The 23799-nt window shown below is 36.6% G+C and overlaps 5 protein-coding genes across 14 annotated transcripts; 2 read left to right on the top strand and 3 right to left on the bottom strand.

Moving 5' to 3' along the window:
• Positions 1-681: 681 nt before the first annotated feature.
• Positions 682-2223, bottom strand: LOC129566370 (thioredoxin reductase-like selenoprotein T homolog CG3887). The gene is made up of 3 exons (XM_055442244.1): positions 1846-2223; positions 1453-1741; positions 682-1334 (listed from the first exon to the last, which is right to left on the bottom strand). Exons 1-3 carry the CDS (start codon positions 1974-1976, stop codon positions 1176-1178), a joined length of 579 nt encoding a protein of 192 aa, XP_055298219.1. The 5' UTR covers positions 1977-2223; the 3' UTR covers positions 682-1175.
• Positions 2224-2321: 98 nt separating this feature from the next.
• LOC129566367 (stress-induced-phosphoprotein 1) lies at positions 2322-7465 on the top strand. The gene is made up of 4 exons (XM_055442240.1): positions 2322-2419; positions 4934-5289; positions 5553-6913; positions 7013-7465. Exons 2-4 carry the CDS (start codon positions 5275-5277, stop codon positions 7083-7085), a joined length of 1449 nt encoding a protein of 482 aa, XP_055298215.1. The 5' UTR covers positions 2322-2419; positions 4934-5274; the 3' UTR covers positions 7086-7465.
• On the bottom strand, positions 2405-3097 carry LOC129566371 (protein PET117 homolog, mitochondrial). The gene is made up of 2 exons (XM_055442245.1): positions 2834-3097; positions 2405-2762 (listed from the first exon to the last, which is right to left on the bottom strand). Exons 1-2 carry the CDS (start codon positions 2923-2925, stop codon positions 2606-2608), a joined length of 249 nt encoding a protein of 82 aa, XP_055298220.1. The 5' UTR covers positions 2926-3097; the 3' UTR covers positions 2405-2605.
• On the bottom strand, positions 3221-4742 carry LOC129566369 (splicing factor U2af 38 kDa subunit). The gene is made up of 5 exons (XM_055442243.1): positions 4494-4742; positions 4233-4387; positions 3987-4141; positions 3654-3853; positions 3221-3544 (listed from the first exon to the last, which is right to left on the bottom strand). The coding sequence occupies exons 1-5, from the start codon at positions 4535-4537 to the stop codon at positions 3382-3384; spliced, it is 717 nt and encodes a 238-aa protein (XP_055298218.1). The 5' UTR covers positions 4538-4742; the 3' UTR covers positions 3221-3381.
• Positions 7466-7968: 503 nt separating the features above from the next.
• On the top strand, positions 7969-21719 carry LOC129566366 (phosphatidylinositol 3,4,5-trisphosphate 3-phosphatase cnrN). Of its 10 annotated transcripts, none has more exons than XM_055442230.1 (9): positions 7969-9242; positions 9350-10085; positions 15969-16610; positions 16917-17092; positions 17308-17452; positions 17900-18087; positions 18214-18649; positions 18804-18904; positions 19053-21719. In XM_055442230.1, the coding sequence occupies exons 3-9, from the start codon at positions 16499-16501 to the stop codon at positions 20826-20828; spliced, it is 2934 nt and encodes a 977-aa protein (XP_055298205.1). In that variant the 5' UTR covers positions 7969-9242; positions 9350-10085; positions 15969-16498; the 3' UTR covers positions 20829-21719. The 10 variants fall into 10 exon arrangements, with proteins under 10 accessions (XP_055298205.1, XP_055298206.1, XP_055298212.1 ...); XM_055442231.1 differs by having other exon boundaries at positions 7999-8220; positions 9870-10085; XM_055442237.1 differs by having other exon boundaries at positions 8002-8220.
• The last annotated feature ends 2080 nt before the right edge of the window (positions 21720-23799 follow it).

Here is a 23799-nt window from a genome sequence, read left to right as displayed (position 1 = left end):
AGTTAATTCAATTGTGATACGTAGATTTCTTTTCAGAAATCACTGCAAATTGCTAATCGCAATATCGCATGCAAGACAATAAAAATGCAATTTAAATTATGTTAACAGGTGAGTGGTGTCACATGTCATGCATGGCTTATTATTCAAAGTACTTTTCAAAATTATTAGGTTAATTAAGAATTGAGATAAAAAGAAATTCTTCTGAAATAATCAGATACGCAATAGGATTCGTCTTTTTACGTCAGATTCAGAATTCGTCGCTTCATCAACGTATCGTCATTTTGTGGAAATTGTTACTACTTTAGCTCGTAAAATTCAGTCAATCATACTCATGTACGGTATAGAGAAAGTAAAATTTCTCATTCTGACTGAGAACACGGAGTTAGAAATTGATGTCGATCTCTAATTTTTTGATTTCGATATCTGATTACAACTTACTGCGTTTTCACTTACCAATCGTCAACTTTCATTCGATTTTGATTCGTATATGCAAGAAGTTTGCTCCAATTTTTTAAATATTATATGTTGCTACGGAGGCTTGAGTTCATTTTTATGCTTGGAATTTGATTGAACAATATGAAGTGTATTCCAATCAAGCAGTTCTTCGAAAAAGAAGAGAAATAAATGGGAAAATCTACATACTCCATCCATTATCATACTCAAAAAAAATGTGTGTAGAAAAAATGGTGAATATTCGATCTCAAATTTTATTTCCATCAAGTAAAACATAATGAATATTCAATTTCCAAATTCATTCGGATTACATATCTTAAAATCAATTCTCAAAAAGAAGTCTTTATTATTTAGTCGGAAATGTGCTACTATCTAGAAAATGATTTTCTTCTGTTATTTTTTTTCTCTTCATTATTTAGGAAATTGAAACTCTCGATTCTATTGTATTAAATTGTTTGTTGTTTATTGTTTGTTCGATTACTGGATCCAAAAAGCACTTTGGCTAAATACACCTTTTCCTCTTCTCTCTATCTCTCTTTCTCATTTACTCGGTTTATTTAACGGCTGCCCTTATTATTCAACGGTTTTATTATGAGTTTCTGGATGAATGAATTCGTGTTGCTTTGATTTTATTTACATCATTCATGCGTTGAGGATTCTGTTTGCAGGACCACCATCAAAAGACTAGTCGATTAGGATTGCTTTGAATCGTGGCTGTGACTTTACTGATCAAAATCACTCGGCAGAGCATTAGCAAATACTTTAATTTGATTATCGATGATGTTGAATAGTTCCTGCGGTGATGGGATGCGTCCCGTTTCCAGTTTCGACCAAATTGGAATGTCGTTCAAACTAATTTCAAAGGCACCCGATGACACCAGCTGCAAATTAACGAGCAAAAAATGTCATTAGCAATGTTAGTTTTGGAAATGAATTTCAAACTGCCTACAAAGCTGGAATTAATGCAGAAATGTCAAAAAGATCAACACACGTAGTTACCTGAGCTTCAAGCATATTGCCAACGAAGAATACCATCATACAGGCATAAATCTTGTTTTCCGTGCACCATGTGAACCACCGAGGGATGGCTTGACCGAGTTGACCCCAAATATCATACTGCGACACAATGATCAGAATGAAAATCATTTTCGCTGCTAAAATAAATTTGGACAACAGGAAATTGATGCCAGACGGCTCATAATTAGCACCCTCAATCGATATTTGTGGATAACGCTCGGTAATTATAGTTGTATATTCTTCGAATGCTTTCCGGTAACCGCATGAATAACTAAAATATTTACAACAAAAAGCACGTATGTTGAGTGTGAGTGACGTGGTTTTATATCTTGTTTGATTAAGTGATAAGTCACCATGGAATTGCACAAGTCTTACCAGTAGAGGAATTTCATTGTTGGCCGAAATTTGGCCATTTGCGGAATTTCTTTTTCACCTGAACCGCCGCCAATAGCGAACAAACTGATTACAAAGCAAATGCAAATCACGCTACCGATTTTTGAAATCATCTTTTTTGTTTTTCGTTTTTATATTTTATTCCCTAATTCAATCGCTTAACCTTATCCACCGTGTATACTAAGTAACAACAAGAATTGATGATGAAATTAAAGCGAAAAATTCAGTGCGTTACACTAGTTTGTATTGATTGTATCGAAAATGGAATTAATGCTAAACGCACTTTGTCTACTAATAGGTATAGATAAAACTCATTAATGCAATTTTCAATTGATGTCTTATGATGACATTGGCTTTTTTGACATTCGCATTCGGTCCGTTCGCATAGACGGCGCCACTTATTTCGAACTAGACGAATTGGGGTGTTCACTGTTCACATCTGAATTTCGATTTGGTTTATTTTGCGTCTTCTTTTACATCATATTCAAATGCTCAATACACTGAAATAATCTTTGGAATTTCAAATAAAATAATTTTTGGATACGATTTTGAATAGGTATCATTTGTTTTATATTTTTCTTATTATGTAAATCTTCTGATAATCTTATTACAAACTAATATACAGTTTAAATTTGTGATTACGATACGTCTCTCTGTTAACAACAATTTAATTATTTTTTCTACCCTTGACTAGAGCCAAAATAACGCCTAATCGAATCATTATTACAACTAAATTTGAACATTAATTGGTCTGCAAATTTTGTGTTTCTAAATCTTTTTGTTCACGCTCCTTTAGCTTTTTCGTTAGCTCTTGTTGCTGTTCCAATACGTACAAATTCTCAAACTTTCTTTGCTCTTGCCGTTGAACATCCCGTATGATTCCAGCATGCAGTTTTATTCTGTAATTCATAGAGTTCAATCGTTTTAATTATAAAACGGTTTTATTGAGAAAGATGGGATTTTTGGATACCTATCGTCATGTTGCTTGTAGTAAATGAAAGAGATGATACCGGCAGTAGTGGCCAGAGACGCTACAAATGTTAGTTTGGCTGCTGTCGACATAATTTCCAAATATTCCAAAAGAATCACGCAGAATTTCTTTTTGTTCACTGTAAAAACTCTTTATTAAAAAGGCAATTCAATCTTTTTTTAGAGCAATTTTCAGCTCATCTCGCGTGAAGAATGAATACGGTTGTTTCGGGGTTATTGGATTTTGACAAGCGTTTGACGTTTCAATAGTGGTGTCACTTTGTCTCACAAAAAACGATGCCAAACGTATGATGTGACGACTAACGTCGAAACGCAATGCGTAAAATTCCATCCTAGTTTTTTTTTTAACTAAATGAAACACATGCCCTAGATATATCTTATCCTTTATTTTTCTTTAAAATCAAAGTCAATACAAATTCAAGATCGAAACTTGGAGCAAATTAATGCACGTATAAAGTGCGTGTACGGTATTGTTTTTTCTGTTTCTGTTTCTGTTTATGGTTGATTGAAATATTGTAGATCAATTCCTTAATAGCGACCTTTTCTATCACGGCTCCTTGAACGGCGACGCTCCTGACGTTCTGGACGATCCGGGCGATCTGGACGATCTGAACGTTCCCGAGATCGACGGCGTGGTGGTGATCGTGAACGACTTTTTGAACGGCGTGAACCTCGACGAGAGTAAAGATATCTGGAATAGATGGAAATGGGTTTAGTCAGAAATACAAACATGAAATGATACTTTCAAGCTTGGAATGATGCATTTTGCTCGGCATTGAGTATAAATAAAAGATACAAACCGTCGCAAGTCTCTGGAAATTGGTTTCAAGTGCATGAAATTGCAGAAACCGGATCGTGTGCATTCGCCCATTTCGTATTGACGACAGCATGCTTCACGGAAATCGGTGACTGGCGATAGTTCTGCATACACCGGACGACCACCGAACCAACGATTGTTTAGGTCTTTTGCACCGCGTTCTGCGTCTTCTTCGCGACGAAACTGTTTTGAACAAATTTATTATTATTTCTTTGTTTTTAATTCAAAAATATCATAAAATATTGAAACAATTCGATGGAGAATGATGTGTTAATCGTAAGTTGTCATCATTGACACTTGCGAATTTCACACTCACCTTAATATAAACATTTCCAACGAGATGATCGCCCAAATTGTCGCAAACATTCATTTCTTCAATTTCACCGTATTTATCTTCGCACTCAACGAATACGTCTTCGAAAAAGTTGTCATAATGCTCTTGCATTTCTTCGTCACTAACATTTGCAACCACTGAAACACAAAAAAATGGATTAAATTATGATTGGATAAGCATACGAACAGAAAGTTGTGTCAATTGAATTAGGGGGTGTTGTATACATACAGTGGCTTCCATCTGCCGATTTGGCAGAGTTTTGTGGATTCACGTATAAATTCTGTAGCAAAACGGTTTGTGAAAACGTCGGTTTGTTGTGAATACGTGAGCAGCGGTCACCGTGTCGGCAAGCACCGATTTTAAAGTAAAACGAGCAGTTAACCCTGAAAATTGAATAAAAATTGGCATAGTTTGAAAATACGTCCCCATTCGTAGCCAGCTGTCACACACAACTCATCGTTTACTGTGTGTGGAATGCTATCAACTTACTTGTCTTTTTCGGTACCGAAAATCGATGCCAAATATTCTGCCATCGTTGCAAATTGAGTATAAACTTCAAACCCGAATAGTACCTACAGTCTAATTTGATGATGTTTGGATGCAAATACCGTGAAAATTATAAACTAAAACAAACACTCTTGCTTTCGTGCCGCAAACTCACACTACACATCAAATGCTTTGCTGCCCAAAACACACAAATAACAAGCATAGCCGCAATGAGTGTGAATATGGCGGCAAATGAATTCGCATGAAGTTGATCACATTGCAATCAACTGCATAACTTCGAAAAAAGGGCTTTCGAAGAGAAAAACACACAATTTGTTACCGAAATGGAATGATTTTTTTAAATATTTTTTTTAACTTTTTTAAAATTTCAGAGAAATTTTTTGGCAAAATGATTTTTTTTCGGCTTGTAAAAATATACATAGATTTCGTTTGAATGGAACTGGAAACATTCCGAGATGACAGTTCGAATGGCAACAGCAACACCGTTCACCGTTGGCAACCCGCAAGAGGTCAACATGAGTGTTATTCATGAATTTTCGATTTGGCTTTGTGTATGTACATGTGTTCTCGACTTTTCTTGTACTTTCGAATAACAAATAAGTTTTCGAAGCGGTGTCCGCATTGAATCATTCATTACCATTAAAACTCTGGAAACATTCAAACTGTGTTTGAACAATTCTTGTGTTCCGAAATAGAATATCATAACGATATAGAAAAAAGCGCAATTGTCAAGAAAACAGAATAAACAATTTTAGGGTGAAAAATGAGTACGGATCAGGTAAGTGAAAGAAAAAAAATAATCATTTCTCCATATCGTTTGTGCAATATTCCGATACTAAAAAGAATGTGCTTAAAAGAATCAACTATAACCGGAATTGCCATAAAAGAATTATTTTACAATATTGAAACATTAATCACCGTACTTGGTGGCAATTTTTTTTTTCTCGCTATATGTCATTCGTGTACATAACCCCAGATTTTGTTCACTCTCCAGTAAATAAATTGAATTGTCATTCGATTTTTTTCGTCTCTTTCATAAAGATAAACGCATTGAAAGAAAAAGGGAATCAGGCATTGGCAGCCGAAAAGTTTGACGATGCCATCCAAGCGTATACGGAAGCCATCAATTTAGATTCAAAAAATTACGTATTGTTTAGCAATCGATCGGCCGCGTATGCTAAAGCCGGTAAATATGAATTGGCTTTGGAAGATGCGAACAAAACAATCGAATTGAATCCAACATGGCCAAAGGGTTATTCGCGCAAAGGCTCTGCATTGTCGTACATGCAAAAGTATGTGGAAGCATTCGAAGTGTACCAAAAGGGTTTGGAACTGGATCCAAACAATGCTGCATTGCAACAAGGTCAAGCCGAAATTCGCAATGCCGTTTTGGCGCAACTTATGAAAGGTCAACCGATGGATATCGATGATCCGGCACCATCATCACCAAAACCCGAACCATCAAAACCGAAACCAGAAGCCAAACCGGCCGAAGATGAAAACCTACCGGAAAACGTTAAATTAGCACGTAAAAGCAAAGAATTGGGAAATGCAGCGTACAAAAAGAAGGACTTCGAAACGGCAATCAAACACTACAATGAAGCCCTCGAACACGATCCAACCGATATCACGTACTACAATAACATCGCCGCCGTTTATTTCGAGCAAAAGAAGTATGATGAATGCATAAAGGAATGCGAAAAGGGAATTGAAGTGGGCCGTGAAAATCGCGCCGATTTCAAATTGATTTCGAAGGCATTCAGTCGTATTGGTAATGCGTACAAAAAATTGGAAAAATGGAAGGAAGCCAAAACTAACTACGAAAAATCACTGTCCGAATACCGTACACCCGAGGTGAAGACGCTGGCCAGCGAAATGGAAAAGAAGATCAAAGAAGAAGAGCGCAAGGCCTACGTTGATCCAGCCAAAGCCGAAGAGGAAAAGGAAAAGGGCAATGAATTCTTCAAAAAGGGTGAATACAGCACAGCGATCAAACATTACACAGAAGCAATCAACCGCAATCCCGATGATCCAAAATTGTACAGCAACCGTGCTGCCTGCTACACCAAATTGGCCGCCTTCGATTTGGGTCTGAAGGATTGTGATACGTGCGTGAAATTGGATGACAAATTCATTAAAGGTTGGATCCGCAAAGGAAAAATTTTGCAAGGTATGCAAGAGCCCAGCAAGGCATTGTCAGCCTATCAAAAAGCCTTGGAATTGGATGCATCAAATGCTGAAGCGCTTGAAGGCTATCGCCAGTGTTCAATGGCCGTGCACAGCAATCCGGCTGAGATTCGTCAACGCGCCATGGCCGATCCTGATGTGCAGGAAATTCTACGGGATCCAGCCATGCGAATGATTCTCGAACAAATGCAAAGCGATCCAAAAGCCGTTCAAGAGTAAGTGCATTGAACTTAGCATATTTTTGATTCGTAATGTCGTTTTACTAGTTATTAATGAGCATTTTTTTCTACTTTCTTTTCCCATTATTTCAACAGCCACTTGAAGAACCCAGAAATAGCATCGAAAATACAAAAACTTATCGAATCGGGTATCATCCAAATTCATTGAAACAAATCGCAAAAAAATTGTAGCGACTCTGTAACCAGTGATGCGTACCAAATAGAAGCGGTGGAAAACAAAAAAAAATACACAAAAAAAGGATATATATACACACAAACACAAACGGAGACTTCAGTCTCAACACCGAAACACAAATGTGAATTGAACGAGGGAAACACAGAGAATGAGGGAGAGATAAGAGATAATATCACAAGCTTAGAAATACAGCGTCAACCAATTTTTACACTTTCTTCTTAAATTGGAAACAAAATTTCGATCATTTTTGCTAATCAAAATCCATTTTCATTCTCTTCTAAAGTCGCTTTCAGTTTCATTTGTATTGCATTGTTTCTCATTCAACGGCAAAATAAAAATCTCCATATCTTGTATTCCATTCTTGTTTTTATCTATTGAAACAATAAAAATCTGCTTATTGAAGAAACAAATAAAAATGACGCATCGTAAAAACCAGTTTTGGTTCATTTAATTTTGGATTGATTTATATCACGCTCTGGGGCGTTAATTGATTTTTTTCATAGTACAATTAACGAGAACGGCTACGAAAAGCCTCGAAAAATCGAACAGTAAGTATCAGAACTTTGTCATTCGTCAAACAGTTCAGATGTCAATTTTGGCTTTTGAATGTTTTTCAGTAATTTTCACCGCAGAACTTTTAATTTTCATATGTGATTTCGACATTTTCAAATTTTCATAACAAAATATTGAAAGAAACCATAAATTTTAACCTTTTACATGCAACGTTTTGACCAATTTCTAGCTAAAAAAAATCATCTGTTCAAAAATTGCCTCCGAAATGGCATGCTTGAATCGATTTGACAATCAAGACGCCATCTGGTGTGCGTTTTGTACCGAAAAAACATATGGTTGAAAATCGAATGGTCGATTCTCAAACAAGTAGTATGTGAATGTACAGAAGCAAAGGCAGAAAAAAAAATTTCATCCAGATGATAGTAGTAGTGTAGAGGGCACCGTCAGTATATGAAAAAAAATTCAGCTCTCGAGAAAAAAAAACCTTAGCTCTTCTGAACAAAAATTTCAGTATAGGAAGAAATCATAGGAAACAAAAAATCGGAACAAATTAATTTTCGTAGTGTAACTCAGTAATTCGATGAAAGATTAACAAGTAATTTGTTGATTTGAATTGTAATCGTGATATAAAAATAAAGTGATTATCAAAATCGTGAAATAAGAGGCAGAATATTTCTTTTTTTATTCGACGAAAAAAAAAGACTCTTGATTTCTTTCTTTATAACATTTTTTCACATTCGTTCGGGTCAAGTTTTATGAGTGTAGGATCCGACAGCAGAGAGAGAGAGAGAGAGAAAAAAAGTTGTCTCTTTTTCAGTCCAAATATTTTGAACATTTGATCGGTGTATGCATTTTTCTTTAAATGGATGTCAACTTAATGTGGTGCATTGTGAAAATTTGTGATTTAATTGTTCGACTCAGAAAACGCACGTAAATTATAGCACACACACAAAAAGTTTCGAGCGAAAAGAGCAAAGAGAACTATATATATATATATATGTATATAAAAAAGTAAGAAGAAGAGGAAGCAATGAAAAAAGTAAAAGAAACTGTGTGCGCTTTTATATATGTGTTGATCGATTCCGTGCGATGAACGAAAAAAAAATTATCGACTTTGACATGAGAACGAAAAAGGAAGCAACACAGGGAAAAAAAAGTGAATTTTTTTTATTGAGAAAAAACAAATCGCATCAAATTCTGTGGTCATTTTTTTTCCTTCATTTCGAAAGAGAAAAACACACGCAACACCAACAAATGTGATACAATAAAATTGGCCACAGTTGTTGGGGCAAAATTCAAATGCAAAAATTTACTCGTCGTTGTAAAAATCCTCATCGAGGAAGAACCGAGACAATTAACGTAGATTTAAAATCGAACGGATAAAAGAGTCACGATGAAATTAGTCGATTAAATTTGATTGGACAAAAGAAAAAATAGCCGAGTAACGAGGAAAATTGAAAGCCAAATTGAATTTTCAGTACAAAGGGAGAGACAGAGAAAGAACGAGAGCGAAAGAAGAAGAAAAAAGGAATCATACACACGCCATATATTACATACGCTGTACACATGGTAAATCAAACTAACGAACAGTGCGCTGCGGCTGTTAGTGTGTTACAAGTGAGTTGCGATATATTCGCTGTGTGTATAAGTGCGTTTGATTTATTTTTCGTTTAATTTTTATTTTTTGTGTGTGCATATGATTATAATTTGTGGCACCGACACAGGATTTCCAAAGTGACGCGTGAAATGTGGAAAAAAGACACAAGAAATAACGAAACATTCAATAGAAACAACAGAAAACGACGGTGTGTATGCAAATAAAGCGAGTAAAAGAAGAAGAAGAAAAAAAAATACAAAGTATGAAACGTATATATAGATGTGCGATAGAGAAAGAGTGATTTGGTGCACGAACACTAAGCCAAAGCCGATAAAAGCTCAAAAGCAATAGAGAAAAATTTTCATTGCCGTTTTCAAAGTGATTTTCAGCGGTGGAGTTTTTTTTTCTCTCCATTATTGTTGTTGCTTATTGTAATTTTCCGTCGAATGCAATTCGCAACTGGACTGGATTGAATGTGAAACATGGAAAATATGTGCTAGGGAATTTTCAAATCATTATTTGAAATTCTCTTTCGCCATTCTGTCACGGCCGGTGAAACAGAAAGCGAACACACAGAGAGTGAGAGACACTGTGTGAGCTGCATCGAAAAGAAGAAGAATGAAGTTTCTTTTTTTTTCTGTTGATAGTTCGATCATGTGATAGAAGACGTAGATGAAAGTGATTTTATTTTTTGTTTTTGAAAGAAAAAGTCTGTGCTTATTAAATGAACGAAACACGGAAAAAACTGCATTTTATGAACAATGGATGAAAAGGAAAATTTGAATGTAATCTAGACATTTAAGAACCATCAAGCGAAAAATAAAACTCCCTCGCAACAAGACGCATTCATTCGGTAGAAACGGGTAAGAAACATAACAAATTTTTTTTCCTTCACTACATGAAGACATTTTCAGCCTTCTTTTCTTTTCCATCGGATCTCTTGTGTGTGTCGCTTTTTTTTCCTCTTCTGTGTGTTACTCTCGAGACTCTCAAAACGGCTGTTGTACATAATACGCTCACGGCTCTCGATGTACATTTTGCTGTTGTTCTTTCGATACATATATACATATATAATCGTCGTTCAGTACGTGAAAATGCATTATAAGAGTATATTTTAATCTCTTCCTCTTCCTACAACTTGCATCACTCATTATATTTCTTATTCATTTTGACGATATTGTCAGTGTGTGTTCTGCTCTGTGTTCTGTGGTTGTTGAAGCTGCTGCTGCTGCTGCTGCCTTTTCCGTTGCTATTACTTACGACTCAGTTTCGCTGCTGCCTGCCGTTCTTTTACCCATTCTCGACGAAACATTTTTTTCCCCCTATATATACATACTTACACACTTGAAGTATAAGCGTTTCGGTACATTCGCCAAGCTACAAACTAATTTATTCAATATTCATCGTGTTCGTCCATTCTTATGTGAAAGATCGCACATTAGTACTTACACAAATGTTGTGCTCTTGTAATTCTACTACGGATTATTTGGCCCAAATCTGTTAAAAGCTTTTTTTTTGTCTCACATCGCCTCCACTTTACATCTCTGTCGCTGGTTCTTTTGCTATCGTCATTAAACAAAATCGCTCTTTTTCTGCTCTTCTGATCATTTTCCCATTTTTTTTCTCTCTCTCTTTGACGACAAAAACGAAGTAAATGACGCTCAATGCCGCAGTGTATACGGAGAAAATGTGTCCGTTGCGATGAGAAAAAAAATTGGAAAGAAAAATTGAATCAAATCCTTTTTTTCCGAACGCAAACTTATTAATAATGAATCGTACAAGAGACGATCAAGTGGACAAGCAATGAGACCGAGCAGCAACAGAGAAGCGAAACCAAAACGAAATGAAAGAAGAAGAAGAAGAAGAAGCAAAAAAAACAACAGCAAACTAAACTACATGCCAAAAAAGAATCAAATACGTTTTTCACTTTTTTTTGGTCAGCAGTCCAATATACACTGATTTCAATGTCAAAGCGGGCTACGGAACATAATGGAAATTTATCGGAGTTTCATTTTGACATTCCTCTTCACGTTGGATATAGTTTTCGATTTTTTTTTCTTTCTGCTCTCGGTTCTTTTCTGTATGGCTTTGCTTCATATACACATATAGTGTGTCTCTCCGCTACATTTTTTAATTAATATTACTTTGAATTTAACTCGGATTCTCATCATCATCAGCAGCAGCCCTAGCAGCAGCAGCAACAGCAGCAGCAGCAGATTCAACATGCTTCAACTCATACGCATACAATCACGTACATCAATGGCATCCACACGCATACACACCCGGCCACATTGTGTGTATGTGTGTGACTCGGCAGAAGTAAAACGCTCCGCTCTCATACTCTCGTTTCAATCATCGCAGCGTGCGCGAGAGAGCGAATGAGACAAAACGATTTGAAGCGACGGTGAAGCGATGGAAACGCGCTGATATTGAGATGCACGATAGATAGACACAGTTCACAATTCACACACACAATACGCTGAAGTCTCTTGATATGACAGAGTGCTTAATAATCAACTAAATGCCATTATATTACGTACCCGAATCGAAATCGGTGAGCTGAACGCGTTGCTGCTGTTGCTGCTGCTGCTCACTCTCTCCTTCTCTGTGTATCGTCGAATACCCTGTGTGCTGTATGTGCGCGAGTGGGATAGAGAATGAACGCGTAGCGGAGTGAGCGAGTGTACATGTAAAATATCGCTTCATCTTCATATACATCGTAATATACGTATAGGAGATGATACCATGCTACGACACTCGGTAAACGTTGACTTTGATACACAAATTATATATATATATATATATATGTACGTACGTTAGGGTGGACCGAGGTTAAGCGCTTCCCAAATTCAATCCATTCAATTTCTTTGGTTCATTCATTTACAAAGACTGGTTATCGTTGTAGCATCAGTTTTAGGGAAATTCCATTAAAATCGACTTGACTTTCGAACTTTTCGAACAAAAAAAAGCCAATAATCCCCATTTCCTTTTTCGGTAGAAAAAAAAAAAGGCCAATTCGTTTTTATTTCATGTGTGTGTGTATCTTTCAATGATCCTCTTCGGAAATCCCAAAGCAATTAGTGTCGTAAAAGTTTGGTGTGTTGTAAAAAGTCGTCACACCCTAATATAAATCCTAATACGGATGAAAATGCACTGTATACAGCATTGGTCTGGGTGATAGATAGATGCCGTAAAAGGCGCAGAGCCAAAGAGACACACACACACACGCAGAGTCATGTACTGATGGTGTTGGTTTCAAGCTGATGTTATACACACGTATATATTGGCCGTATGTAATGAGGATTGGAGAAGGAGTGAGAGCCACTGAACGACTGGAAGGCTACAGCCGCAAAGTGTTGGAATGAAAGAAAAAATGTGCCATGTATTGGTTGGAATCGGTGTTTCAGAGAGCTCGTTCGCCAGAGTCGGTGGATCTGCGTATGATACATACATATGCTATGCGAGTGAGTGTGTTTATGTGTTTGCACGTATGTTTCTCGCTTGGAGTGTGCTGCCTATGGTGGCAATGCATGTGTGTGTGTGTGTATGTGCAAGTCAATTTCACACTGTATTTTTCCTATACTTGGTGCCGAAGCCGCTTTTTCATCGCGTATTTTCACTAGTTTCAAGTATATATTTTATATGCATGCATTCTCACATATTACCGAGCCATAGCAACAGCGGCTCACAGCAATAGCCATAGCTGAACGAACCGTAACAACACACCGAACACCGAAACTGAAACTGAAACTCAATAGAGACACAAAAAGAGCGAGAGAGAAAGGGAGAATGGGCCCGAATATAATACGTGCCGATACGTTGTATATATTCATATGCGGTGTGTGATGTGATGTGATGTGCTTGTGCATAAAGCGCGAGAGAGAGTATATATATATTCATATAAATCGAACACCGAATCCGAATCCACTTCATGTTTTACATCCTAGATACACTTTTCTTTCATTTCAACTCTTCTATTCACAAGATTACGATTGCTCTCGCTGCACAATTTCTACAGCGTGCTCTAGCTCTCTCTTACTCTCCGTGTGTTCTTCACAATAAAACAAAAACCAAAAAAAAAATTGTGTGTGTTTTTTTTATCATCATCTTCTCTATATATTTCGAGTGTCTTTTGAGAATCAGTTGTGTGTTTCAGTTATACATTCATTTTTTTTGTGTTTCGTCGTATATTTTCTGTGCTGTGTGTATTACTGTTTTTGGTTTTTTTGTTTTTTTTTTCATTTTCAATCGCAGTGTGTGAATAGAACAAAAGAAAACGCGTTTTCATTAACTTTATGACGTAAGCTCAAGCCTTAGTAAATAAAAAAAAGATTGCGATGGGATGGGTACGATCGGTGTTTGTAGACAATTCGTTTTTTGTTCATTTGACGGCGACAATATAGTAATGTACTGTATATGCAGAGAAAAAAAAACTCAAGTGAAGAGTGTCTTTCTGACTCTCGGCGAAAAAGAAAAATATTCTACATACAAACAACGTCAGAACAAAAAGTCAGCCCAGTGTGTGTGTGTGTGCATATGTGCATATGATGAGAAACGGCTTGAGATTCATTGCGAAATAATAATTCTTATTTCTTGTGCGAAACTTTTGTGTTCGCTGCTGTTTTTTTTAATCAAATACCGAGAGTCAGTCACTGTGTATAGCCGACAGAAGCAACATTGTTGCCCCGCGACTCTTCCGTTTACATTGCAAAATGATATATTATTTTTAATTGGCCTTGAAAGGATTCAGTTTCGTATTATGTAAAGTGAAGCAATTTTCAATTAAGAAAGAGAACCGACGACCTGTGTGTATTGTGACTGTTTTGTATTGTACACATATATGATTATATGCCGCTGTTGAGCCCAACCAGATACATACCGAGCAAGAGAAAGAGCCAGAGGAGAGTTTAGTCGGCTTCAACAAAATCCAAATGTAATGAGTGTAATGATGTGACCAAGACGACAGGAGAAGAAATAAACGCCAAGTTGTGTGTGTTGTTGTGTTTCTCCCTTTTCTCTCACTCTCTCCTTCCCTCTTTCCTCGTTCATCATCCCTTTCGTTCGGCGTTGAAACCGTCAGCGACCGAATGGAAGACAGACAGAAAGAAAGACACAGAAAAAGTGACATTTCAAATGAAATTCATTTTCGTGCAGTCAGTGTGTCGGGTGAAATCAGCAGCAGCAGCAGCAGCCGCACCGATAGCAGCAAAGTCAGAGTGACTGAGTGAAAAAGAGCGAGAGACAAACACGTATAAATGAGAAGAAGAGACACAATGAAAAAGAAAACCGTATCGATGACGGCAGTACGTGTGTATATTCATTTTCGTATCTTTACGAAACATATAGTTTGCCTCGGTTTTTTATGGTTTTGTTGTTGACCCACCTCAACAAAGATTAGCATCTAATCAATAAAAGCCAGCGACGATGAGTGAATAAAAAAGAAATACACATAGAGAATTGCTATGCTTCAAAATTGAAATTGAAGCACACCGTCGAAAGAAAGAAAAATAAAATATATCGAAGAGTGAAACGCAAAACGCGCGGAGACATTTAAACGTGTGAACCCTTCAATGTGAGCAATTTTTAAATGTAATTATTTTACACATCGTGTGTTTGTATCAATCGCGTTGTGTGGATCGTTATACTTTTTTTTTGTGTGATGTTGTTGTTGCCGTTCATTTCTCTCGTTGCCGTTGTTTCTCGCTCGTTGTTTGAACACACAATGCATTGCTACATATATAATAGCGTTGTTCATCCAACGCGCATACAGAACAATATAGCACCGAGTCGATTGAACGGCGAGATTCATTTCATTTTTTCGCTTCCTATACACTTTGGTCTTTTTTTATATAGCTTTCGATCAAACGGAAAATGAAACATGAACATAACACCACCAATTTAATACCATATCAATCATTGTCATGAAAACGGCGAATAAGAGAGATAGAATAACACAGAGAAAAAAAAATCAGCCACGAACAACAGCAGAGAAAGAGAAAAAAAATGTGGATAAAGCTCTCGCCTCTTCGTAAGGCTTGCCAGAGAGCGAGAGAGAGATAGAGAGAGAAGAGAACTTAAATATATTGAAGGGAAAAAAACTGAGAACTATTTCGGAGAAGAAGAGAGTCCAAAAAAACGACTGAGTAACAACAAATCAAATGAAATTTAGTTGAGGTGAACGAAGAAAAACGAAATTTTTTCTTGAGGATAATTACACAAATATTTAAACTCCATTAATCATTCATATGCAATTGATATACACTCATAAAAAGCGTACAGTCGGTCGGTCGGTTGCGCGCATACACAAATACCGATGTCGATAGAACGATATAAAAGTAGCAGCGACGGCCGCGGCAGCAAGCAATTCATGTGTGATCGACTCTATATAATTATTCATTCTTTTCATTTCTGTAAATTTAATCAGCTGTTCGGTTGATGAATATATCATTTGTTTCTATGCGCCAAAGTTTTTGAGACGATTTTTTTTCTGTTCGTCGAGAAAGACAGATATATATATATATAAACTTATATATATACGAGTTTTTTTTTTGCTCATTTGCTTGCTTACTTGCTTGCTACCGAATTCAACGCGATTTTTTTTTCCTTCTGTTCGCTCTTCGTTCTGTTGTTTCTTCTGTATTCTCTGTCAGTTTACGAAAAGTTGTTGAAGCGCTTTCAATGACTGCATGACTTATTCAATTCTATTCATTTCTTCTTTTCTTCTCTTGTGTCTATGTGTTTTGCAGATTGACAAAGTTCTGGAATACACTTCGGTTGCGACTTTTATTTTATTCCTTTTTTTTGCTCGAATTGAAATCGACGGAACAAAATGAGATTACTGCGGAAAAATGGAAACAATTTGAGCACAATACTGGAATCGAAGCAGTGAAAGGCGTCACTATTGATCTCAATACTTCGGTGTACGTTTTTTCATCATCGTCGTCGTCGTAGTCGTCGTTATTTTCGTTGTTGTTGTTGTCATATCACGGGTGACAGAGAGAGAGAGAGAGAACGAGCGGCAACACCATTGTGTCAGGCAGGCAACGTGCTGTGTTGTTGTTGCTGTTGCTCCCATCCCTCGAACCACAACAACAGAAACTAACGCAAAAAAAGAAGAAGAAGAAGAAGAAGAAGAAGAAGAAGAAACGAAACAACAACAAAAAAAAACTAGAAGAAAAATTCTACACATTAGCCACATAGCAGTCACGCGGAATCAAGTGTGTGCTTGTGCTTACCGGAGAGAACGGCGTTAGCCACATACATTTTGTTGACTAGTATGGCCAATATCATTTCAATTTCCAGCATGAAAATCACAAATCCGATCAAGGAGATGGTCAGTAAGAGCAAAAAGCGGTTTACCCAGGATGGATTCAACCTAGACTTATCATGTAAGTAAATCGTCGCTTCTCGCAACAACCACAGAGGGTGTGAGAGTAAGAAAGAGAGAAAGAAAAAATGAAGACGAAACATTTTTTTTCCTCTTTCATTTTCTCATTTTCTCTATTGCTTTTCATATTCAAATTGCATATTCCAATCGATTTTTTTTCGTTTATTTTTTTTTTGGCATATTTTCCTGTGCTCTTCTCGTCTCTCATCACTTGTATGCCGTGTATATGCTGTGTCATCGTCATCGTGTCGGTGCCCGCCCTGCCTGTGCCGGTGCCTTGTCTGTCAAACCGAAAATGGATGAACAGACATTCAAGATAATTTAATAGCGATGGGTTTTCCGGCGGCGAGAATGGAAAGTGTTTATAGGAATGATATAGAACAAGTTTACAAATTTTTCGAAATGAAACACGAGAATTGTTATAAAATTTACAATTTGTGTTCCGAACGTGATAAAAACTACGATATTACAAAGTTTCATTCTGTGAGTACTGGCTGTCGACTCGGGCAGCATTTCATTTCGTTTTTTTTTCCTTCTTTCTCTCTCGCTTTTATTTGCTGAATTCTATTTTTATGCATAAAAATGTGTTGGAAATTTAATTTTATTTTCTTTTTTCCTTTTTTATCCATTCCAAAATGGAAAAAAAATGCGAATCAACAAAAAAACAAATTAAAATGTAACGATCGTGTCGTGCGCAGAGAGTTGCAAAATATCCATTTCCGGACCATAATCCTCCGAATATTAAATTAATACAATCCTTTTGTACGGATGTACACAAGTGGCTAAGCGCGGACAAAAAACATGTGGCAGCCGTTCATTGCAAAGCTGGCAAAGGTCGAACCGGTGAGTGTGGAATTGAATTACTAATACAAAATCAATATTGACAAGTAACAGTGTCGGATGTCTGTGCTGAACAAGCAGCCAGTCTGACGTGCAAATGAGGATTACAATTGACAAAAAATCGAAATGCAAAACATTACACAACAAAAATATCTGTCTTTCTCTCTCTCTCTCTTTCTCCTCCTCGTTCTCGTCCAAATATGAATATAAATAGTTTGAATATGTATACTAATAAATTGAGAAAGACAGAGATAGAGAATAAAATATTGATATTGTTGATGAATTAACCAATTTTCCACATATTAATCATGCGTGACTTTATTTTTATTTCCATTGTTCACTGGATATATATATATTTTTTTATCGAATCGACTATATCGTAACAACATCGTACTCGTTGCTCACATTTGTGTTTGCATCGCTGACTTATGGGCGCACTTGCCGATACAGGGACAATGATATGCTGCTACATGCTTTACAATGGTCGATTTAGTAGTGCGAGTGAAGCACTTAGATTTTATGGTGAGAAACGAACACATGATCACAAAGGCGTTACAATTCCATCGCAAAGACGATACGTTGAATATTACGCGCGTTTAATCAACTCACAGAAACCATACGACCCGGTTCCACTGAAGGTATGCCATTCTTGTTGTTGCAAATGCTTAGAATTTTTCCATTGACATCGTTCGTGTGGCGGCGACGGTAGCGGTGTTGTTGCTTGTTTTTTTTTTTTGGTTTCATACGAAATTATTTTATTACAGATATGCGAGATAAAATTATCGCCATTGCCATTCATAAGCAGCCATCAGGGAAGTGTGCATTTGAAAATATCATATGTAGACAATGACGAGGAATGTGTAGTGTATAAAGATGAAGTACCTGATACGAAGAAAAATTCAAATTCAATAGCAGCAGCAGCGGCGGCGGCGGCAACAAATCAACCCGCATCGACCACCAACAATACAGCGTCGGCAGCGACGGCGGCTGCATCATCGCATCCAGATGGCTTGAGTAACGGGAGTAACGGTGGTGTTCACAACAATACCAGCGACTGTATTGTGATCACATTAGATAGTTGTAAAGCGCTTTCCGGCGACATTAAAGTCGAATTCTACATGAAACCGAGAATATCACGGAAAAAGACTCTGTTCAGTTTTTGGTTCAACACATACTTTGTGAGCGAAAGGGAAAATGATGGTAAGTCGATGTGTACGACCAAACAAAGTTTTCGTACAAAAGTTTTTTCTCCCTCTATTTTGGGTGTGTGTGTCTGTATGTGTCGAAACTAATTTCTGGTTGCTTTTGTCTTTTTCATTTTCATGTGATGTGTGTTCTGCTCTCGTTCGTACAGCTGACAACAACAACCCGTTCATCGAATATGGGCTGACGAAAAGTGAAATAGACAACGCGTGCAAAGACATCCACTGTAAAAGTTTTCCGGCAAATTTTGAGGTAATTTCCGCTTGAAGTTTTTTTTTCCACCAAGTCAACCAACTTCGAATACAAATACCGAAAAGCGAAAACCTAACATATAATTCGTTTTTTTTTCTCTCTGTTTCTTGCTTGTTCGATTCGAACACGATGCAATCCACATACACAGGTCCGAGTGAAATTGAAGCCAAGCGAAAGCATCGCCGATGACGACATGCACGATAGCCGTTGCTTGAACATCATGAACAATGATCAACGAACATCGAGTATGAATTCATTTGTCGATGCGCATACGCCGTCCGAAAGTCCCGAAGCATCCAGTTCTGAATCGTCAACAGGTGGTGACTGGGAATCTGGTGAGTTCAAAACAAATGAACTTGTTGTAGAACATTGGCCAAAGCAACGTACATTTAGCAATAGCAAAACGAAACCAACAAAAAAATTAGCTAATTTAAAACATAATAATAACACAACTGCAAACACTGCTATCACTACTTCCACTAGTTCTATACCCGCTAAATTATCACATCAGCATCAATTCAAAGCAAAATCGAATAGCATCAAAATATTCAATAACACCAGTAATCTTAGTAGTAGCAATAATGTCAGTGTCAATGTCAATATCAATAATAATTTACACCTAAGAAAATTGAATACAAAGAAATTGCGTTGGTTGTGGAATAATATGCGTAGCGATCCGAATTTTCATGAGACCATCGTGAAAACGGTAAACATTCAAACGCCATCGGAATTGACTGTTGGCAGTAGCATTGTAGGTAGTGGCAGTTGCATTGTCGGTCGACCGTCAAGCGATAGTTTAGATATCTATTCGGCCATCTGTGATAATCAACTTAGTGTAGGATCACCGTATAAAAGTCCCAGTGACCGTGTCCCGTCAATGCTAAGCGATCAAATGAAAACGCGTTCGAGAACGAACAGTTTTAACACGAAACGATATCACCCGCACTATACCGCGCACAGCAAATACATGCACGCAAACAAAAGATTCGCACCACAAGACCAGGATGTGGCGGCCAGTGCTGAACGCTTCGATCTGGTTGTGGCCAAACCGCTTGAATCTCAATCCATAGGTTTCAATGTGATCGATCCATCGATCACCACAGCAACAGTGACCGCAACAGAAACAACGAAAACAAACACCATAACCAATAGTAAAACTAGTAGTTGTAGTAATGACAGAGAAAATGCTGCTGGCAAGCTAAACAATGATTTGCGACCCGGTACGAGTGGGATGTCAATGTCATCATCATCATTGGATGCCGTCGCCGATGGTCAAGCAATGAAAAAACGAATCGAAAGCGATCGAAAACTTGATTATTTGCTGAAAGAATCGCCGAAACGTCCGGAATCCAATGATTTCGATTTTGAAATTCCGGTGAGCGCCAGTTCCAGTTCCTCCCTATCGATAGCAAACGAACAAAATTCCATATTCAATTTTTCACTCAGCCCAAGTAAAAAGCATTCAAAAATCATAATCGGCTCATCGGACAGCAACAGCACTGACACGAGTGTCAGCAACAGTCCAACCGATGAATGTCCCGAATCGCATTCAACATTATCCAAAATGATACCATTTTTCAAGACGAAACATAAATCCACTTTGCCACCAATGCGATCAGCTTCCACGTCATCGACCACCGATTGCGATGAAGTCGATGGCGGCGGCGGCGGCGGTGGTGGTGGCGTCAAACATGTGACTCCTTCATGGTCGGCTGACGTGGGCCTGTTGCCAACAAGTGATAAACAATCGACATCCGACATTAGTGGATCAAAAACCGATCTCACCGCGAGGTCTTCGACCTCATCCTCTTCATCATCGTCTCTAACTAATATTAAACGTAGTCGCCCACCGTTTTCATTTCGTGAAATACGCAATGAACTGCGATCTGTAATGCGACAAAATCGTAGTAACAGTTCGAAATAGACCCGCGCGCACACACACACACACAAACTACATTTTTCTGTTTCCTTCTTTCGTCTTGTTTCTTTTCTTCTGTCTTCAATGCCTTTTGCCATAAAAAAATATATTTGGACTACACATGCCTATATTTCATCCGATTTTCTATTTCTTCCACTTCTTTTTCCCCATCTAATTTCGTATGCGTGCAGTGTGTCGACTGTATTTTGTGTAGTTAATCATTATCATCATCACCTATGTCGTTTAGATTATATCTTATGCCTTTAAAGAAAAATGTTTTGTCAACGCGAGCAAAAACACACAAGTAACATTTCTATGAAAAAAAAAAAAAAAAATTATACCAACAAATTAGTCTTAGTGTTATGAAATGTCGTTCAAATTTACATAGTTAAAGTGTCGACGTAAAATTTTGAGTTTAAAAACTCGGAAATATGTACATAAAACAGAGGAAAAAGCACCGTTTTTTTCTTATTTAAACTTACGTAGATTTTTATTGATAATAATTTTATACGATTTTTTTTAATTGCAAAAATAATCAATTCACACATAAAATAATTGAAACGAAAGAGAAAGAAACAACAACCGTAAAAATTACTATACACAAATACACACATCATTAGACAAGGCCCATTTGAAAGGGAAAAAAAATGAAAGGAGTACGTTTAAACTAAATCATGGGACATGTTATCGATTACATAAATTTTTATGTCTGTAATAATCGTTCGTCATATTGAATGTAAAGCAGTTTTTTTTTGCTCTTCGCCATTATTAATGTTCATCCATAATAATAATGATGCTATTATATTGAAGAGTCGCCAACGTGTGAGAATTTTTAACTAAATTAATGAAACAATTTTATATTGATTTGCTGAATATTAAATACAAACACACACACACCACGTATAGTTCACCTTTTTTGTCTTCTTCGTTCCCTTCGAATCAGATCTAATGGAATAGATAACGTCGCACATATGACTTTATTGTATGTATTCAAATTACTCTTGACGGCGAAAATACCTTGAATTCACAGTACACTGAGCAGATCATTGTTGAGAAACAGCTCGTCGAATATTTAAGTAGCGTTCAACGAAGAGAGAAAAAAAAAACACTTGCAAAAACAAACAACAACAAAAAAGTACAAAATTTTGGTAGATATTTCTTTGCCAATTGAAAAAAAAAATTGCCACTTTTTTCTAAGTATACAAACGCAAAAAAAATGCGTTGCGATGTTACGCAATGGCCATTGAAACAAATACTTATTAATCAAGGGAAAATCACACACAGTTGATGCTGCTTTTGCCATTAATGCTATCTATCAACAATTTTAGAAAGAATTTCTTTATTTTCAAAGATTTCGTTTGAATTTGATGGCTGAAATCTCGTTTCTTCTACGGAGACGGGACATACAGATAGATACAAAATTCGTTCGGTTACAATTTAAGTACAAGTATAGGTTAGAATCATTGTCATCGAGAAAATGTGAGGAAGAGAAAATTTAATCAAATTTTATGTTTTAGCTTTAGTGTAAGAGAGAAAAACACTTTATATTTTTGTTTAATCTTTAAGCACATACACATACACATACAGAACTCAGACTAATATTTTTTTCTTCTTCTTGTGTTTGTTTGTTGGCTTATTGATTTGAGCTTTATTTTCGACAACGAATCAGAAAAAAACACACACAGTAAACTGTCAAACAAGGCATTCTTATTTTTTTATCGATTATTTTTTTCTTCATTCGTTTGAAACGATCTATAACATTATTCTGTTTTCATTTTAATTGTAGTGTCTCTTAGTAGTAATTTAAGTTGTATGTAGAAAAAGAAATGAGAAGAAAAAAATACAATCAAAATCGTTTATGCAGTTGCACACACGAAATTTACACCTACATCCACACACATACACACACCCCAATCAAACAAAGTTTAGCTTAAGTAAATTTTAGTTTATATGTGAATGAATATAAGAAACGAAAGATAAGAAAAACAAATACAACAAACTTTATAAAATAAAATTTATAATTTTTTTCGAAATTTAACTATATCATTTTATTATTATTTACATTGGTTTCTGTCACTTTTTGTTTCCTGTGTTTTTGATTTTCACCAGCCATTTTATCTTTTATTTTAATTCCTTTTACTTTATTTTTCAAAAAAAAACCGTCGTACCATTCATGATTTCTTTCTTTTGCCTCCCCTATTCGGACTTATCTTTATTTCATATGTTTGGGTTTCGTTCTAAAAAAAATCTCTTGCAAATCATGATTTCTTATCACCGCTAGATTGGTTTTTTTTATTATTGTTTTCTTTTGGTAGAATCGAGATATCATTTGCTAAATGGGTAAATCAAAAGTATTTTCTGGTTTCGTTATTGCTTGGTTTTTCTACTCGGGATGTTTTATTCCCTCTTTTTCTATCTCCACCACAACCACCACCACCCACACACTCAACCAGTAAAAATAGATGTGATCAATTGGCCGTTTTCTGTTTTTTTTTCTTATTCACGCCTCGTACACGCTTTCGATATACAACCTTTTTTTTTGTTCTGCTGTTGTTGCTAAGAATCGATGTGAAAAAATAAACAAATTTTTTTAATCTCACTTTATTTGATTTACTAACAATTTTATAATAAAGTTTTGTATTTAATGTTATAATTACATGCTGCCTGCCTCGTGCAAATGTGATAAACCGCCAAATGATACCAAAAATAAACCACAAAACTCGGCCACATTTTTCATTCGCAACGTAATCGAAAAACTCACAATCTGTTCCACACATCTGTTATCCGGCTGTTGTCGTCACTTTGACTTCGGACCATTCGACACTTGTGACGTTCTCAACACACGTAACAAAATGTGTAAATTAACGCACACGATCCCGTTGGTTTTCATTGCCTGAATTGTGTTATTGCGACAATCAGCTGATGCACAAGAAAGTCCAATAGGTCGTTATCGACTTCTATCAGAGTCGGATATTGA

This window comes from Sitodiplosis mosellana, unplaced genomic scaffold, assembly GCF_009176505.1.
Source record: "Sitodiplosis mosellana isolate CC-2019 unplaced genomic scaffold, AAFC_SMos_1.0 Smas_scaffold_3, whole genome shotgun sequence".
Lineage (NCBI taxonomy): Eukaryota > Metazoa > Arthropoda > Insecta > Diptera > Cecidomyiidae > Sitodiplosis > Sitodiplosis mosellana.
Note: the sequence above shows the minus strand (reverse complement) of the source record. Positions and strands in the feature narration are given on the sequence as shown.

Bases quoted from the DNA above. Each gene is read 5' to 3' on its own strand.
- LOC129566366 (XM_055442230.1), top strand. From the start codon at position 16,499: ATGGCCAATATCATTTCAATTTCCAGCATGAAAATCACAAATCCGATC. The intron at 17,453-17,899 runs GTGAGTGTGGAA...TTGCCGATACAG, and splicing joins AGCTGGCAAAGGTCGAACCG to GGACAATGATATGCTGCTAC. The intron at 18,650-18,803 runs GTAAGTCGATGT...TCGTTCGTACAG, and splicing joins GAGCGAAAGGGAAAATGATG to CTGACAACAACAACCCGTTC.
- LOC129566369 (XM_055442243.1), bottom strand. From the start codon at position 4,537: ATGGCAGAATATTTGGCATCGATTTTCGGTACCGAAAAAGACAA. The intron at 4,142-4,232 runs GTATGTATACAA...TTTGTGTTTCAG, and splicing joins ATCGGCAGATGGAAGCCACT to TGGTTGCAAATGTTAGTGAC. The intron at 3,854-3,986 runs GTGAGTGTGAAA...TGTTCAAAACAG, and splicing joins TTGGAAATGTTTATATTAAG to TTTCGTCGCGAAGAAGACGC.
- LOC129566370 (XM_055442244.1), bottom strand. From the start codon at position 1,976: ATGATTTCAAAAATCGGTAGCGTGATTTGCATTTGCTTTGTAATCAGT. The intron at 1,742-1,845 runs GTAAGACTTGTG...TAAATATTTTAG, and splicing joins ACAATGAAATTCCTCTACTG to TTATTCATGCGGTTACCGGA. The intron at 1,335-1,452 runs GTAACTACGTGT...GTTAATTTGCAG, and splicing joins GCAATATGCTTGAAGCTCAG to CTGGTGTCATCGGGTGCCTT.
- LOC129566371 (XM_055442245.1), bottom strand. From the start codon at position 2,925: ATGTCGACAGCAGCCAAACTAACATTTGTAGCGTCTCTGGCCACTACT. The intron at 2,763-2,833 runs GTATCCAAAAAT...TATGAATTACAG, and splicing joins TACAAGCAACATGACGATAG to AATAAAACTGCATGCTGGAA.
- LOC129566367 (XM_055442240.1), top strand. The intron at 6,914-7,012 runs GTAAGTGCATTG...TTATTTCAACAG, and splicing joins GATCCAAAAGCCGTTCAAGA to CCACTTGAAGAACCCAGAAA.